The sequence below is a fragment of the Pelmatolapia mariae genome, linkage group LG6, assembly GCF_036321145.2.
Source record: "Pelmatolapia mariae isolate MD_Pm_ZW linkage group LG6, Pm_UMD_F_2, whole genome shotgun sequence".
In the NCBI taxonomy this organism is placed as follows: domain Eukaryota; kingdom Metazoa; phylum Chordata; class Actinopteri; order Cichliformes; family Cichlidae; genus Pelmatolapia; species Pelmatolapia mariae.
In genome coordinates this window covers 27033095-27050957 of record NC_086232.1, presented here as the reverse complement: position 1 = coordinate 27050957, position 17863 = coordinate 27033095, and the positions used below count along the sequence as shown (strand labels likewise).

The window sequence follows — 17863 nt, the reverse complement described above, 5'->3', positions numbered from 1 at the left end:
TATATAGTATGGATCATCTGTCCATGCTGAATGCCCATGTGCTCAGTGATTGTAAATATCTTCATGCAGGCAATAATCAAGTAGAAATATGTCAATCAAATGATGACTAGACATTTATCGCCCTCTGATAGCTAATAGTGGTGATTCTGGCTTGAGTCCTCAAGGCCTGTAGGTTATTTTCCACCAAAGAAAACACCCTCTGATTTAGTGGTGCCAGAATGAACAACCTTGGGCTGGACGGATGAGATGCATGGAAGAATTTTGAAATGCGATAAGTCTCCTTATCTTTACCCACAGCCAGAGTAAAATTTGAAAAGCTGCGGCAAGTATGAACAATTTCATTTCCACCTTACAGAAAGTGTAAATTAGAGAGTCAGCCTTCTAGCAACAAAAGCTTTACAACAATGAGTCAGTGACACTGATGTTTTTGAAGATCAACTCTGACAAATCGGATTAAGCATAAATGAAATGGGACAAATGCTATATCCTTTTTTTGTTCCATTAATCTGTATTTGCCTTTCAGGTAGCAAGGAATGTAGCAACACACCAACAAGGTCAGGAAAAACAGACGGGATGTAAAGAATAAACAATGAAAATATGATGAAATCAGCCTTGCACATGTTTTATGACAAAGGAAATGCATTCAATACATTAACCAGACAAAAAAATTCCAGCAATGATCACATTAAACTGCAGGAATGATAATCAAAGAGTTCGATCTTCTGCTGAAACCTACCGTTGAGCTGGGTGTGTTGGTGCCATATCCTGAGGAAGGCAAAGAAGCCAAAGACCATCTGCGACCATCGGCCCTGAGAAAAGAAATGAAAAACAAAAGTGAAAAACAGGAAAGCATATGTTAGACACAAAGGGAACCAAAAACTGTTTTTCTCTACAACTTTTAACAGCCAAAATTCGAAATGTCAGTTTCTATTTTTGTTCCTCCAAACAGGACAATTGGCTGTTATACCGGAGCAATTCTGCCACCTTCACTGCCTTTCAATCTATCCAATTACACTTTCACTCCTTTCATCCCTCTCTTCCCTGAGGCCTCCTCCGGGTGTCCCGGAGTCTGACACTTCCCCTGAGTGAGTGATGAGGGGGGACTCGTTTGGGCAAAGTCCAGGCACTTCGCCTGATTCATGTCGGCCTGTTGTCACGCCTCAGTCACACAGACCCAGGACAAAGCTGCAGCTCCATTTTACACGTGCGTGTGCGACTGAGTGGGTGTGTTCCCTAAGGATTTCACTGTGTGTTTGTGTGCATGTGTCTCAGAATAATCCTAACAGCAGTCAAGCTCCAATATTTTGCACAAAAGAACTGATGCCAACCTTCGAGAAGAGGCAAAGGAGAAGTGGGCAGGTCCGCTTGGTGAGAAGTTGCGCGGGCTGTCCAACGGACTGCTTCCTAATAAAATACATATGGAGAAAAAACAGTTAAAAAAAACAGACGCTCTGGGTTACCGGGCAGGGTAATAAACTAAAATACATTCTGTTTGTGATTGTTTTACATTAAAAGTCAGTTGGTTTTGTTCACTTCCTAGAATATTCAGAATAACTGTGTCAAAAGCTTTAGGAAACGTGCATCTCATTTCTAATCCCTCTGCTTATAACCATATGGAGCCATGTTTGCATGAGCAGGTTCTTGGATTTTTTTCTGTTCCTGCATGCAGATGCAATGAGACAGCCATGGGGATATTTTACAGCTTTCTACTGATCAACCTGACAGGATACACAAGCTGCAGACTGCATGCAAATGCAGAAAGAGTCAACAGAAAAAATATAATTACAATCCTTTGGCTGGTGCAAAAACAGTGAATGTAAATTTTGTTTTATTTTCAAACTTTGCACCTCATATAATTTTTCTTTTTATTTCAAATTTTCAACAATGCCCATTTTTGACAATTTATTTTCGCTTTCATAGCAGATAATTGAGATGCTAAGAAACAAGTGGCGGGACAGACTGATATGATGCTCAGGAAAGGCAGCTGGAATCAAACTGGGAATGTGGTAAAACATATACATCAGGCATACTGACCTATGTGTCCGGGCAGTGGTGAGTGCGGTCGTGGCAGGGTGGGGGAGGTACTGGTCAGGATGAGGCTTTTCCGGTTACTGGTTCTGCAACTACAAACGTAAACAAGAACAAAGAGCACCTCAGTATTTGTCTTCATTAGATCAATTAACAGCTGACAGCCCAAACGACTCAGGGAGCCCCAGGTTAATGAATACACTCGCCGAGCTTGGCCGTGCGCTTACATGACATCCCAAATAACTCTATAGCCTGCAGTTAAATATTTGTGGGCACAAGTGTGCATGCTGTTTATCTTGAGTACAGTATGTCATTCTGTGTGTGCATGTGCCAGAACATAATAGAGGATTTTATTGACATCTACAGGTCCACAGGGGAGTGCGACAAAGCAAGACAGATTTTAATTTCCTCAAGGTCCAGCTGCATGATGGCTGCCGCTGTGAAATATAAAGGCTAGATTGATGGAGGGCAGGAACGAAGACAGGGAGGAAAAGAAGGAACAGGGAGGGCAGGTATAGACCATAATGAAGGAACGAAGTTATTGAACCATAAAGACTACACATGCTGCCGCCACTGGAGGTGCCGCTGTGCAGTTTGACGGAGAGTGCACAAGGGTCATTGTTTTATGTAACAGCTCATAAAGAGGGAAGAGGATTTTTCAGGTGCTCTTTTCCTGTAAGGACTGCTCGCAGGGCTTTAATGTCTCTGTGTGTGATTCACATTAGTGCCCGTCAGAGCAGATTTTAGAAAGCAGCACCAAATCTGACAAACAACACAAGTTTGCTTCTTATTGCATCAGCTAGCATGCTGCTCTACATCTGTGCAGGAATTTAAAAAAAAATCACAGCATTTACACCCAGGAGTAAAGAAAAAAAAATCCCAAACATGGTCACACAACACACAAACCCTGCATCTATAATCTACATCCCAGTCTTAGAGTTCCTCCCTCATCTCTATCCTTTTTTTAAATGCAAATCTTCAGCACTCGTTTCTAGCAGTCTGAGAAGTCTAACTGGCAGGATTTCATTGGTGGCAGTGTGCCTCTGTGGGTGCCAGCTGAGGGAGAGCTTGTACTCAGTGTTGCAGAACAGAAGAGAAGCACATTGAAATATTTAAGGGGAATGCATTAGCTTTGGACAGAGGGCTAGAAGTGGCTTAACACCATACTTTGCTTCAACTCTCATAAAACGAGAACAGAGGAAGGGGGAAGGGTGGCAGAGGAAGGAATAAAAAAAAAAAGGCACAGAAGACTCGAGTGCACATTTCCTTGAACCTGTTTGAAACTCACTTTCATTTCCCTTCCTCTTTTTCCTGGAGCCATGAAAAATCCACATTCTCACTGCTGCTCTTTCTCAAAAAGCTGAATCGCTGGAGTGTACGCCGCTCAAGCTTCACTTCAGAACACGTTCTTAGCTTTTGATTCATGATTCATCGTATCTACAGGAGAAACACTCTATCAGTGACTCGTTAAATGGGAGTGATTCACTTTCAGGTCTAGTACCTAATGTTGCAAACCACATATTACCGGGAAGGAGCATTAATTCTACCTGCCTCCTTTCTGCGACTTTCCTCCTATTCTCTATTATCCTCAGTCACAACTAATGGCATCACCATATTCTGATAACTCCATTCATGCCCGGATCCATATTGCTTTCTCCTTCTCCCAAATTAACTCTCTAAATGATGAATAATTGAAATGTGTGAAGTCAGGAAAAGTCATTCTCTCCCCTAACTCCCCTTTAAGGCAATACAAGGTTGACTAAACTATTAAAAACCGAAACAGAATGAAACCCTACAAAGGCAAAGCCATCTAATCTTCCTGTGGAGTTGAGAGCCTCTTTGCATTACAACATTATCTTAAATGAAATGCTTCAAAAGGGTATCTTGCCCTAAGCATTTGTACTGTAGCAAAGGTTAAATAGGAGCTCTGCTCTTTATTCTATATTCCAACTGCCAGTCACACCAGTAAAGGTCACCGTAAGAGCCCTGCTACTTCAATTCTGTTAAAACTAAGTGGAGCACATATGACAGACACAGCGGGGGGAAGGGGGGCGGGTTGTAAAACCATCCTACTGTGGTGGTTGTATATTCCACAGTTTTTTTCTTTTTTGAGATTCGTATGCACTCTCTTTCAGTGTACCTTTCTAACATTTACCAAGAAGTCCTGTTTAACAAAACCAGCATGAACACACATTTACAAAAGCTTTTACAAAACTTAAACCATCGACCTAGCTCAGTGCCTTGCAACCCACTGCAATCTGGTTTGTTTGGGTTACTGTTGTTAGACTTACATACAGAGGCCAAATCAGTGATAGATCAAAAGAAAGCCTCATAAAGTGCTTTAGTGCTCCTCGGCATAAAGGACCGCTTTCTATCATCAAACTTGATGCAGCATAATTAGGAATATGAGTACATAACAGTAAAGACTATACAAAAAATGAAATAACACACATTAAATAATATTGCAATATTGTATATTACATTGCATTGTTCTAATATATATAATATTGCATAACATATTTTCCTTTTTTGTTTACAGTTCATCAAAATATTGTTTGTTTTGTATAATTATGTGTGCACACACGATTTCCAGCTTTCCTGTGCTTGTATTTGAAGTTTAAACAACAAATGAATGAAAATACTGGCAGTCACCAGTGCTGCCCCACAGCCTCCTGCTAGATGAACCTATGGCATAAATGTGAAAATTGGAAAGGGGAAATCTTTCTTGATTTATTTTGTTCACAAGATTTTCAGAAAACTTGACCTCTAACCTCGACCCTGAGGTCGAGGTCACAGAGGTCACCATATATTGATCATCAACAGCTGTATAGCAGCATTTGTAAATTTTTCCTCAGCTTACATGTTTATGTTCTCTTAACAAAACGCCTGTTTCTGTTTGTTGGATGTCTACTATATAGCCTCTCTGGCCACTTTATCAGTTTTAGCAGCTACTCTGATAATTTGTTGTGATCCAGACTCAGCTGATGAACCAAAAACATTACAGTTTGCTCATTCCTGTATCTGGTGCATATTTCTGTCTCTTATTGTCTATATGTGTTAGAATGAATATGTTTGTCTTACTGTTACTTTGATAAAACTTCATGTAGTTCACTTGATATTTTAAAGTCAAATGATAAATTCACAAATCAATTCGTATTAGCTGCAGCCCCAGTTATTATGTGTGACATTGTGGGGAGTGATTCGGTACAAAAAGGTTCACTAATGTAGCTATAGTTGCTCTGTTCTATGGGTATGCACACTGTATAAAAACTGTATATTTACAGCATTGTCCCTTCTCTAAGTGAGTACCAATAAGATAATTTAAGAAAGCTCATTAACTGTAAAATCCAATCATGTTCACCCCATATCCCTTCCTGATAATTAGTAGCAGTCAGTCAGTGAGGAATATAGGCGCCATAGGCGGCTGTCGGGGCTTCTGACTAACACGCCGTGGATACACTTCACTGGGAAAGCAAAGGAGATAAGAGAACTGGGAAAGCTGGTGTGTGTGGTAATGTGACTTTAAATCACTCCGTCACGGTTATAGCCGTGCAGCCTGAGCTCATCTTCTTTCAGTCTGGTTAAAAAGATGTTAGTATGTGTGTGTTTGTGTTTGTGTGTCTCTGTGTGTATGTGTGGGAGAAACATAGACACAGTTAATACGCTGTACACTGCCATCTTTGGATCATAAATCTGCCTCTAGTTTAGTAGTCAAATACAAACAGTTTACAGTTTGTCAGTTTACAGCCAAACAGTCCTGCAATACATCATCTGCCAGCTTCTCTGTTTTCAGGCTGACGGTGATATTTGGGCTCATTCAGTCATCCATCTCATGCATGCATAAATTTTAAACATAAGAGGCTGAAGCGTCACTAAAAACAAGACTCTTTCCTTTTAAAATATTCAAACCGCTTCAGATCAGATTAGGCCAATCAAGAGAAAATTCTCTCGATCCATACAGAAGAAAGACGAAGAGAAACTGGGGGGATGTACAATGTTACCATAGCAACAGATTTAGAGTCACACTCATGAGAAGCAAACGGCGTCATCTACAACTGTTTGGTTTTAACCAGAGCGCGCAGCGAGAAAAGAGACAGCTTGTATTAAATTAAATAATTAAGGTGAGTACGAGACTGAATCAGCTCTAATCTACAAAAAAATGTGAAAAAAGATTTCACCCGGCAGTGAACCTCAATACTGAGAACCAGAGTCTGCTCACACAACAGAGCCAATGAGCGTTTGTTTTTCCTGTGAATGCCAGTTTTTTAATCCATCATAATCCACTGTGTAATCCATCATGCAGGCTCAATCTGTGTGTGACAGAGGGCTAGTGGCGAGGCGGGAGGTTAGTGTCAATCAGGCGGCGTGTGATTCACTGGGGTCAGCGGTGCATGCTGCCATTGTGTGGGCCTCTGTGGACGGCGACCAGAGCTGATGAGAAAGCTGCGAGTGTGACGCTACTTTAATATGGGAGGGAGAAGAAAAGTGTGTCTGCGTGACATTGTCAGCTCTGTCAAAGCATAGCAGATACATGTTTTTGTTGTTTTTTTGCTTCCAGGTATAGTCTAAAGAAACATCTCGAGCATGAAGAAGAGGTGGACATACTTGTTAAATGTTAGGACTTTTCTTAACTGCTCAAACAAATTAAGGCTGGGGAGCTGGCATGTATCCCAGCTATCATATGGGTATCATAGGAAGGGTACACCATCTCAGAGCATTCACTGTAAATAAGAGATGTTCTTGATTCCACTGGCCAGCAGGGGGCGACTCCTCTGCTTGCAAAAATAAGTTTGACTATGTAGAAGAAACGATCGAAATGATCGCAATTCTTACTTCATTTATAACATCGGTGCCAACTTTCACTACTGACTTTATGGTCTTGATCACAAGTGTGAAGTCTTTGTTAATACAAAGTTCCATTGATTTTGCAAATGATGGTTTCCTTTAGAGTAAAACAGAAGTTAAAAAGAGTAAGAAACAGGGTGTGGTTCCCTCTGGAGTGAGAAGTTGCTACAATGTGAGCGTGCTGTACTCTTTGATTACAGTCAGAGCCACTGCTAGCTAGCCACATCATCAAAACTTGGGAAGAAAGCCAAGCTCAAGAATTCATAATGTATAGTGTCACTTAGGACTGGGCGATATGACCCAGAATTCATATCTCGATATTCTTTAGCTGGATGGCGATATACGATATATATCTCAATATTTTTTTAAAGCCATAAAGTAAGAACAAAAAGAGAGTTCTTAGTCACACTGTCCCAGATCTCACATAGGTACTTTTATTAACCCTTTAAGACCTACCATAGAACCAAGTCCGCCAGAGCTTATATTATATTTTTACATGTTGTAGTGCCATTTTTGGGAGCATTTCAAGTTGATATACATCAATACAACCATTATAGCCCAATTTTAATAATATGTATGCATTAAGTGCATAGTAATTACATAAATTGCAAAAAAGTGCAATAAACTACAAAAAAATGAAAATCGTTTTTGTTTTTTTAACATATATTTCTAGTTTGAGAAATTTAAGAGGCTTATCCCTCAAAACTGTAAATACAAAAAAGTTGCACAAACTAGTTTCCCACCACAGGAAATTTATTTTAAGTGTCTTCTTAGTTTTATTTTTGAAATACACCAATTTTCATATACTGCAGGAAAAACGAAAATAAATATTATAATGCAAATTTGCAAAATAACAGCATATGCATCAAAATAAACTATTTCCAGCAGTGCAATATGAGTCCTAAGCATCCCAGAAACGACACAGAAAGTCATAAAGTCAAACATAACTTTTAAAAACACAAGTATAGGCTCATAAGGCCGGGATGGTAAAAAACTACATTTCCGCAAAATGACGTCACTTCCGGTTCCGGGCAGGTCATGGCGGACATGCTATAGTTCACGCTGATGGACGCAGGAAGTGTTATGAACAGCTGATCGGATCGGCAAAGCGTGTTTCTGGAATATTATGTTTTTGTTGCTGCAAGCGCTTTTTATGCAGTTTTTGCAAAGCTATATGTGGATGGAAACTGTGACCTAGGACAAGCTGATGGCATAAGATGTAAGTACAACTCCTCCGGTTTCATATGCAAAAAAAATTATTGCGCTAGCTTACGTGGTTGCAGTGCTACCGGGATTTAAAAATAGTTACGCAAAATGGAGCGTGTCCGCTCCGACTGGCTTTAAAGGGTTAACATACAGCGTAGATGTACATGAAAAAATTACTCAGAAATAAATTATGAGCATTTATTAAATAATAATGCTCCATTAATAAAATAAAACAATGTTGTTTTTGTGCATAACAAAAAGCTCACAATTGTGCAGTCAAAATGTAAATTAAAAGACGCTGAGCATAATAACAAAGACAGATTTCACAGCTGCTCTGTTCCCAAGTTCTACTGCGTGACTGACAGCCTGGAGTTTGAAATCCTCTTTGTAACTATGTCTCTGAACAGGTGCCATTTATGGTCCTTAAACACACACAATACGGTAATATTACGTTGAAGTACAGTACGTAGTACTCCACGAGGCTCCTGACTACGGTAGCCGTAATGCTCCAACAATCCAACAAGCGGTGCAGCTCCGTAGCTTACCAAAGTCGTACTAAAACATTTTTTGACAGATTGCTGAGCGCTGTGTACCACATAAAAGCGGTTCGCGGTCAGTAAGCACCATCAGAACTCATACATAAGGTGCATTGTCGAGTTTTGAGAAAATGAAAGGATTTTAGGCCATGCATGGCGTCAACGTGTTAGTGCTGTTAGCTCGTTAACGCGTTGATACCGTCCAGCCCCATGCACGGGGCGATCCGCGGTAACTCGTTAGCGGAGATTTTTAGCATTAATGCAGTTATGGTGCTAACGTCACTTTAACAAGATTACCGCTACCAGCAGTAAAATAGTAATCTCCAAATGTTTTCTTTTTACCGACCAGCTCCTCTTTGATAGCTGATCTTGTTGTTGCCTGCAGGTGAAGCGATGGGGGAGGGGAAGTTGTGTTCAGTGAAGTAGAGAGAGGCGAGGCAGAGTAACGTTGCGTAGAGACAAAAGTGGACGAAAGAGAGGCAAACTAGTGGCTCCGCAAGTATAATTATAACATAAAATAGACTATATCGATATAAATGATATTGTCACATCTCAAATCTCGTATAAAAATATATCGATATATTTAAAAACTCGATATATCGCCCAGTCCTAGTGTCACTGTGCTACTTCCATCTTTTATATACAGGCAATCATCTTGTAATATTAGCTGATTTTCCTACAAAATCTGCTGTTAATATTAATCAGTGACAAAGAGCATTTTTAACATAAGATTAATGCTGAGTGCAGATTAAATAGTCAACAAACATGGAGCCCTGAGGTGCAATTTATATGCAATACGCTGGAGACATAGCACACAGCATCCAGGTTTGTGGCAGAAACTATCAAACACCCTCAGCTTCCGCTTCATTCACGTCCCCGTCAAGTACTTCTAACTAACAAGAACATGGTAATAAGCCACTTAAGGGAAACTTAACTCAACAGTGTGATTATACAGACGTTAACTGCAGCACTGCAAACATTGCTGATGTGCACGAGGTCAAAAAGCCAAAAAACTAATTAAACACTAATTGAGGAGAAAATGAACTATGATGAAAACTAAGGTGTGATTTAAATCAGCAGTGTGGCTGGAGAAGCAAATGCATAATTATCAGCAACTCTGGAGCTCACCTTAGCCACGACTTTTCTGTTTCTAGTTAACTGTCACTGCTCACATCAGTTCTGAACCCACTGAACTCTACCTTCCCAGTACCAGTCAGCAGCTGGATCGAGTTACAGACCAGTCAACGAATACTGTTGGGCACTGCGCATTTAGAGAACAAAGCTATTAGTAACTACATGTATAAATTAGTCTATTTTTTTAAAATATATACACACTTTTTTAAAATTAAATAGAGATGTAAACATCCTGCTGTTAAAAAAAAATACTACATACCACAAATATACATGTAGACAGCCAACAACCCCTGCCTGTGTCCCAATCTCCCAGTGATGAAACCCAGTGCTGTCAGTGGTTATGATGCTCTGGTCAGCTCGCTGCGAGGGGGTCAAAGGCTAAATCTGTGGTAATGACTCGTGCAGAAGCTTTGACGAGCAATTATCCCCCTACAGGCCTCTGGCTGGCATAGGGCCATTAGTCTCTTACACAAACACACACACATATGCCATGGAGAAAAACACAGGGTCAGTCCCCATAACACCGACCAAAAATTCAATAAACTGAAAATAAAAATGATGCAAACAATAACACATGGATGTGGGGGATTAAATCTGGGATATTTAACGCAATGCTGGGGCTGATATAGTCTCTCTCTGGAAAGATAAACAACCTGTAAAATTATTTAAAATTAAAAAAAAAAAAAAATCAGCACAGATGCAAAGTATATTGTAAGATTCTCCCCGAATGCAAAATTGGGTTAATTAAAATCCAGATCTTCATATGTGATAATGTAGTATGCCTTAAAGTAAGAACTGGGAGCTGAGAACATAACGGTATTTGAACAACCGTGAAAACCGTGAAACCTCAGGAAACACAGGAAGTGATGCAAATGTGGCTGTGAAGAAGCGATTCTTAAGAAAGGGAAATGAGGAGAAAAGCCTCAGGTATCCCAAATTAAACACAACAGTGACTGTCTATAGCAATCAGTAAAACACACTGGAGCCTCTGTCATGGTTTAGGGCTGTGATGTCGGGGATCTTGTCAGAATTGATGGAATTCAAAAAGAGCTTTGAATGTATTTCAAAAATCTAGGAGAACTATTCCTGTTTGCCTAAGAGGTTCAGCCTCTTAGGTTATCAAACACTGACTTTCAAGCTCATTAGAATTGTTCAAACTCTGTTTTGGAGTTATTTTGTACATTTCAATAAAACGCTCCAACTATGTCCCATTTTGCTAGCAACACATAAAGAACTGAAGGGTGACTCACGACTTTTCGACAGCACTGTACATGATAAAAAAATCAAACTACTCGAACTAAGAGTGATCTGTATCTGCCTTTATTAGTCCCACATGTTTGGTTAGCTGACTACTGCTGGTGCTTAGAGGTCTTTCTTGCTGAAGGTGTGGATACGATAGGTTGAAGGAGTTTCCTCCCACTCTACTTTTGAATAAGTTATGATGGACTTGCCGAGGTCTACTGACCGTAGTTGTGAGGGGCATATTTATCTAGATGTCTTTCAATAACCTAAAATAAAAGACTTTTCATTCTTTACTTTACAACCACACTGTAACGTAATTTAGCCATTTGGCAAAGGTACCTTTTAAATGTCTCAAGACTTCATGGTTTACCATGTTAGTGACGAATAAAATGAAATAAGACAATAAACTGGACTAGTTTGGGATATGAAACACTTGGGTTTCTTTTCTCATTGATATCATAAAAGATTTCAGCTGTCTGACCACATTATAGTCAGACAGCTGAGCACACTGATTAGAACAAATGGTCACTGATAAAAACACAGCAGCTCCGTATTAAACACAATCAATTAAAGGACAGCAGATTCTGAATGAACAGCCTAACAGTGCATGATGAGGGGTTTAACTATCTGATGGATGGTGTAATGGACGTAGGTAAAAACTTGTGTGTTTCCATTCCATGTGTGTGTGTGCGTGTGGGTGTTGTGTGTATGCCAGTGGACCATGACTGATTTTCTATTTGCATGCACATGTCAGCCTATGACAGGTGTGAGCGAACGCCTGTGCATGCTTAATGTGCTTTACCTTGCTGATTATTAACTCTGTGTGTGTGTGTGTGTGTGTGTGTGTGTGTGTGTGTGTGTGTGTGTGTGTGTGTGTGTGTGTGTGTGTGTGTGTGTGTGTGTGTTGTCTATCAGTCAGTGGTGTCATCTTCTGCTCTAAGTGCTGACTCACAGAGCACACAGGACACAAGACCTTTTCGATGGGCACACCATCGATCCATCCAGTCTCACTTCCTGTCAGGTGACATCTCTGTCTCTCTGTCTCTTGCCAGGACCTCTTAAAATAGAGTGCATATTTACAACTGTGGGAAAAGGGTTGGAAGTGTACCTAACAAAATGTTGCCCCTTTAAATGTTGCTCCTTGACCAAGAGGCTGGTCCTTGTTAGTGCATCCTCTGTTCTTACAGGCACATTATGAAACAGTCACTGAGACCTGGATCGATCCCAAACTTGGGAAAGTGTCCAAATCAAGCCATGTGGGCAGATTTATTGAGCATAGGACATCTAGATGGAGACTGAGAGAATGAATGAGTGATTCTGACAGGCAGCAGATGAAATAAAACAGGTGATGCAAAAAAGAAGACAAAAGCAGAAAGGATAAATGATGATGAAGAAAACAGGAGAGTAACAACAGGACTGTCTGGATGTCAGGAGTTGCTGCAGGGGTTAGTCACATGGCCTTCTTGTTGCTATGCCATGTAGCACAGAGAGACATAAATAGAGGCTTTTGGTGTTATTCCTCATGAGAGACTAACCGAGGGGAAAGCGTGACAAAGCCGGCCAAAAAAGTAACACCCATAGCTTCACAGTTGTACAAGGCAGAAAAGAAAAAGCTATTTAAAAAATGACAAATAGAAGAAGAGGATTGAATAAAAGAGGTCACAGAAAAAAATTCAGCATGTCAAAAAACTATTTTGGAAATTTATGAAAAAGGGACAATGCTCACTTGTTACTAGGAGTTGCTGCCAATTCATTACTTAATACATTGCTGTTTTTTTTTTTAAACCTAGCTGTTTCTGCAGCTGTTGATTGTATAAGAAAGTTGGCTAACAGACAGTGAGGCTGACTGTTCAATTTGGTGACCGGTCTGCTAAAAACCTGACATTCAGATTGACTTACTGGTTGAACTTGTGACTGACCATGTGGGTAGCCAATAGAGGAGACTGACAGAGTGCATTACCAATGAATAACGAAGTGATCGTGAACTTTACAAAAGCTTATGACTCAATTTTTAGCATTTTGTAAATGATTGCAAGTAGTTCCCATGAATGTCTGGCCACAGATTGAGCGTACAGCACCTTTAACATTTGCATGACCACTTTCAATAGGAAGGCGATTGCACAGACTGACTGCAATTACTCTCAGATCAGTTGGTGAAGGTTTGAAAATAACTGAAGTCTAATTGATAAATGCAGGCAGATTGTAAACATGCTGCAATCAATCTGAGTGAGTCTGTGCTGACAAGTGCAACTTCCCTGCGACATGTCTCTTTGCAAAAAGAGACTTAACTCAGCTGGTGTATTTTGGTCGTATTCCTATATAAAACCATGCCTTTCACCTGTGCTTTTTTGCCGTGGGCAAAATGTGAAATTCTGTTTAATGTTTCTATGTATGTAGACAGCAGAGGTTTTTTGATTTTTACCAATTTTTCACTGTTATACATTGCATTATTACAAACAGATTTGACCCTGATCCCACTGATTTCCCTACTGTTTGCAGCAATAAAGGTGATACAAAAAAGCTCACAGAGGAGATCGTATCACAACAGGGTTAAAATCACATCTGAGCAGCCAGGTACTCTACAGATGGGTTATTCAACCTGGTATGCATGTAAACCTGGTATCTAGGTTGCATTTTTTTTTTAAGTTAAACATCTTTTGGGAAATCTGTTCAGATTTCAGATTAATAGCTCAGCTGCAATATCTACAGATCCCCTGATCTCAATCCCAACCCAAATCAGCTGATCTCCAGCCCACCTCTTCATCTTTATGTGTCTGACTTAATCAGTGTCATTTCTGTTAACATGGATGCCCTCTCTGTGCTGGGGTCTTGCTGCTGCTCTGCCTTTGGCTTTCCTGTACGCTGATGGAACGATGGAGAGTTGCCAGCAGAGAGCTACACGCCAAAAATAAGTTACTGTAGATGGAACTAATTTTCTTTTAGCTGTAGTTGTTCTGGACTGCTTTAATTCATTGTTAGGTGTTAATTGAAAGATGCCTATACGTCTTGTTTTGTTGTATACTGAGTATACACAAAGATCAGTAATTAGCTTAGCTTAGCATAAAGAACATAAATTAAGGTTGGTTGAGGAATGACGGTATATTAAGCTATACCGAAATCTCCACCGGTTCTTGGAACAAAACCTGGAAGCCTCACTGAGTTCACACGTGTTTGTTTGCTAAAAAGTATCAAAGTGCCTGTTTAATCAAATCAACATGGACATGTCACACCAATCACAGCTAATAAAAGACTAATTTAAAGGCTGCAGCGCCACACTTCTAATTGATTGTGGTTGCAACCTTGTGAACCTTTGTGAAAGGTTCTTTCCTATCAAGAGAAAACTCACAAGTTGGATTAGATCACAGAAGCAGCAGCACAGCACAGCTTTCTGTGCATTATGAAAAAAGTATGATGGCACAACATGGCATTCAAAGATTCACTGGTCTCAAAGCAGTGCCTCAGTCAGGGCAGAACTCATAAATGACAAATAAATAAATAAAGTACTGGGTACAATAAAAATCCAGACATCTATTTCAGTCACATCATTCCCTCTATAGATGAGGGTGTTGTCAGATGTCCTGTGAAGGTGTGAAAGTGTATCCTCAGGCAGAGTGATGCAGCAGGAAGTTGCGGTATTGCAAAGAGCTATCTGGCTCTTTCTGCATGTGTCTATCAGGCCTCTCATTTACTGGTTTCCTGTTTGTCTGCATTACTCTCTCCACATTGCGTTGATAGCTGTGTCAGCTGTTTGCAGAGACTGCGTGTGGAGACCCGAGAAGTGCTCTGAATCACTGCAATAACGGCATTTCACTTTGTTCCCTTCGTGACCTCATTCACAGCAAACGATCCGTAGCCACCACCTCATAAAGAATAAAACCCTTCCTTGAGTGAGCAGCACTCATTTGCGTTAGTAGGGAGTCTCATGTCTAGCACACATTAAAAATCACGTGATTATGGGTAATGCATGTGAGTTCACAAGAAAGCAAAGGGACAACATCTCTTAGAGATAGCAGTGGGGAGATTAACTCAATGTTCCAAGACAGAAAAATGACTCAACTATAAATGAAACCATTCTGACATTTTCTTATCAGATATGTGACAACGCTGTTACCACAAGATGATTTAGTGCTAGGAAGTATAGATGTGCCTTTACAAAAACAAAGCTGTTCTCAGTTTGCATTTCTTTCTACAGTCGCGGAGTTTGAACCACTGTCAAAATTACTGTGCATATAGAGATCATCAAGTGCTCTGTTCTCTGTCTGTAGTTAAGTATGCATCACAGTGTACCAAGAAATACTGTGGCCATCAGCTTGAATACAAGGCAGAATGGACCTCTGGCCTCAAAAAGACATTTTCACCTCGAGAACTGCAGGTCACTGGAGTCTCCTTTTCTGGACCCTTTCTGTAAACTCTAGAGATGGTTCTGTGGGAAAGTCCCAGTCGATCAGCGGTTTCTGAAATACTCAGACCAGATCATCTGACAACAACAACCATACAATGTTGAAAGTCACTTAAACTACCTTTCAACCCAATTTTGAGGCTCAGTTTAAACTTCAGCAGGTCGTCTCAACCATGGTGTATTGAGTGTCTGCCATGTGATAGGCTGATTGTCAAAATATAATAATTCACATTTTTATTACTTTTAAGTTGTTTTTTTTTTTATAAATACACCAAATCATGCATACTGCAATCACATCTTTCCAAACATATTTAGTTTTTTAATCACAAGAGAGTCAAGAGCAGAGACAACTTCTCTTTCTCACATTCATAAAACCCACCCACAATCTTATGATTATTGAGACAAAATTTGAATAATCAAGCAATCACCTTAGTCCTACTGTTCGGTACAATATGAGGGCGTTATGTTAAGTTCGTAAGTGAAGTACTGCTGCAGTCATCAAAAGATGCTTAAAATGTTACAGAAGTAACATTTTATATGAAAATCCAAGCTGATCATGTTACCTTTAACACATTTAACTAATTATTTAACTAAGGTTACGATATATGACTGTGGTAACAAGCATTGCAACAAATGTTTTATAGGTGTGAATGATAAACAAACACAAAAACAATATCACTCTGACAAAATAAGACAGACTTTTGCACTAGTGCGCCATATCTATTCATATTTACTGAAAACATCATCCACTTTAAACCTTATTTCACATACCTGATGGAGAAAGCGACGCTAATATGTATCTAAAATCTCAGTAAATTGCTGATAAATAGACATCAACTTGTTTTGTGTTAAACTAATTTGACACAAATATTTTCTGTTTGCAAGATCAAAATGAGCTCAGTGTTCTTCGTCAACTCTAATAACAGTTTTCAATGACTCTGCATGTAAGAAATTTATACTGAATAAAATAACGGACACTAGCTGCTCAGTTAATTTCAAAGCTTTCCTTGTGCTGAATAATAAAGATGAACTTAAGAAAATGTATCTTTATCCAAAAATGTCTTATCAGAAGATTCAGGTTTGATATCATGCAGTTCAGGTTTGCCAGGTTGTCATCCAGCTCAGGGCTCTATATGATAAGTTGTGTTATAATGTCATCGCAATATCAGAGATGAACCAAAAACAGTCTGTGTGTTTTGGTCCAGGCTAGCCTGAACACCAGCCAGTAACAGATGGTGCTGTCACGGTACAAACAACAGGCATACAGCACGGAGAAGAGAATCCATCTTCGATGCTGAACATTTTCTTTACTACCTTTCTCTGCACAGCTCTTTCAATAAAAAACAGCAGAGCAATAAAGCTGCTCAAACACCAAATGACAGACCCAGGTTTTATGCATCTGCTGCTGCAAAGTGCAGATAAGCATGTTCCTGTTTTTAGCCTCATACATGAACACCATGCTGACAAAAATATCTGAAAAAGGACCATTATTTTGTAGCATCTAAAAGCCATAACACCACTGAGTATGTGCTCAAGCAGATAATTGTGGAACCTACTTATGTCTGGGTATCAGGTCCATCAACATAATGTATGCTCTATTGAAGCTGAGAGTTTCTTGTTGCAGAGACCACAACAACATCTGCACATATCAGATTGGTACAATTGAAGTAGTATATACAATATTTAATGAAGTTAGATTAGAATAGCAACATGTAATAAAGCCTACAGTTTGGTGCCCAGTTAGTAAAGAGGAAGATTCAGCTAACAGGAAACCTAAATACTAATGATCGCTCCTTCTGAGTCACAGTCTTTCCTTTGCGTTGCAAATGAAAAATAAACATTAACACCTGCATGTGAGTGGGATGAAACGTCATAAGTTGACCTGATCATGAGTGGGTTCATTGGTACTCTGCATGATGTCCAAAACGAATATATATATATACACTATGTGAGAGAGAGAGGTAAGGTCTCTGGCAAGAAAGCCATTAAGACTGCCTTCACTTGTTTGTCATCCAGTTTGAATCTTTTAATTCTCCTCTCGTTTCCCTGCCTTTCTTTCAGGATCTCAAAATCCAGAGCAACAAACCTCCAGAGTTTACCTTTAGATGGTGAAATCAAGTAAGACAGAATGAAGCAGACAAGGACTCAGACTCTATTGTCATGGGCTGCACTTAAACGTACACTGAGACTCTACTTCAGGCTCTGCCTTTCATCCCACCCCACTCTCCTTCTTCCTGCTGCTGTCTCGTGCCTCCTGTTCTCTTTCTTACTCACACACTTTTACTGTCTTCCTCTAGCTCAATCTGTTTGGAGTGGACACAAAGCATTATCTCTCTTAATTGCCACAGTCGGCCAAGAAACCCCCCACACAAACACACACACAAAAGAAAGAGAAAGAAAGATAATTAAAAAACGCAGATTAAGAGAGGAAGCAGGGATGATATTTATAACACAGAACCTGGGACGGGTGAAC

The 17863-nt window shown here is 39.8% G+C and overlaps 1 protein-coding gene across 3 annotated transcripts in view; it reads right to left on the bottom strand.

Moving 5' to 3' along the window:
* mast1a (microtubule associated serine/threonine kinase 1a) overlaps positions 1–17863 on the bottom strand; it is an 80814-nt gene that overhangs the window by 38472 nt on the left and 24479 nt on the right. For all 3 annotated transcript variants that reach the window (XM_063476439.1, XM_063476440.1, XM_063476441.1), the window contains 3 exons: positions 2035–2123; positions 1329–1404; positions 737–809 (listed from right to left, as the gene is read on the bottom strand). In XM_063476439.1, the coding sequence (XP_063332509.1) occupies positions 737–809; positions 1329–1404; positions 2035–2123 (238 nt within the window). The remainder of the gene's footprint in view (positions 1–736; positions 810–1328; positions 1405–2034; positions 2124–17863) is intronic.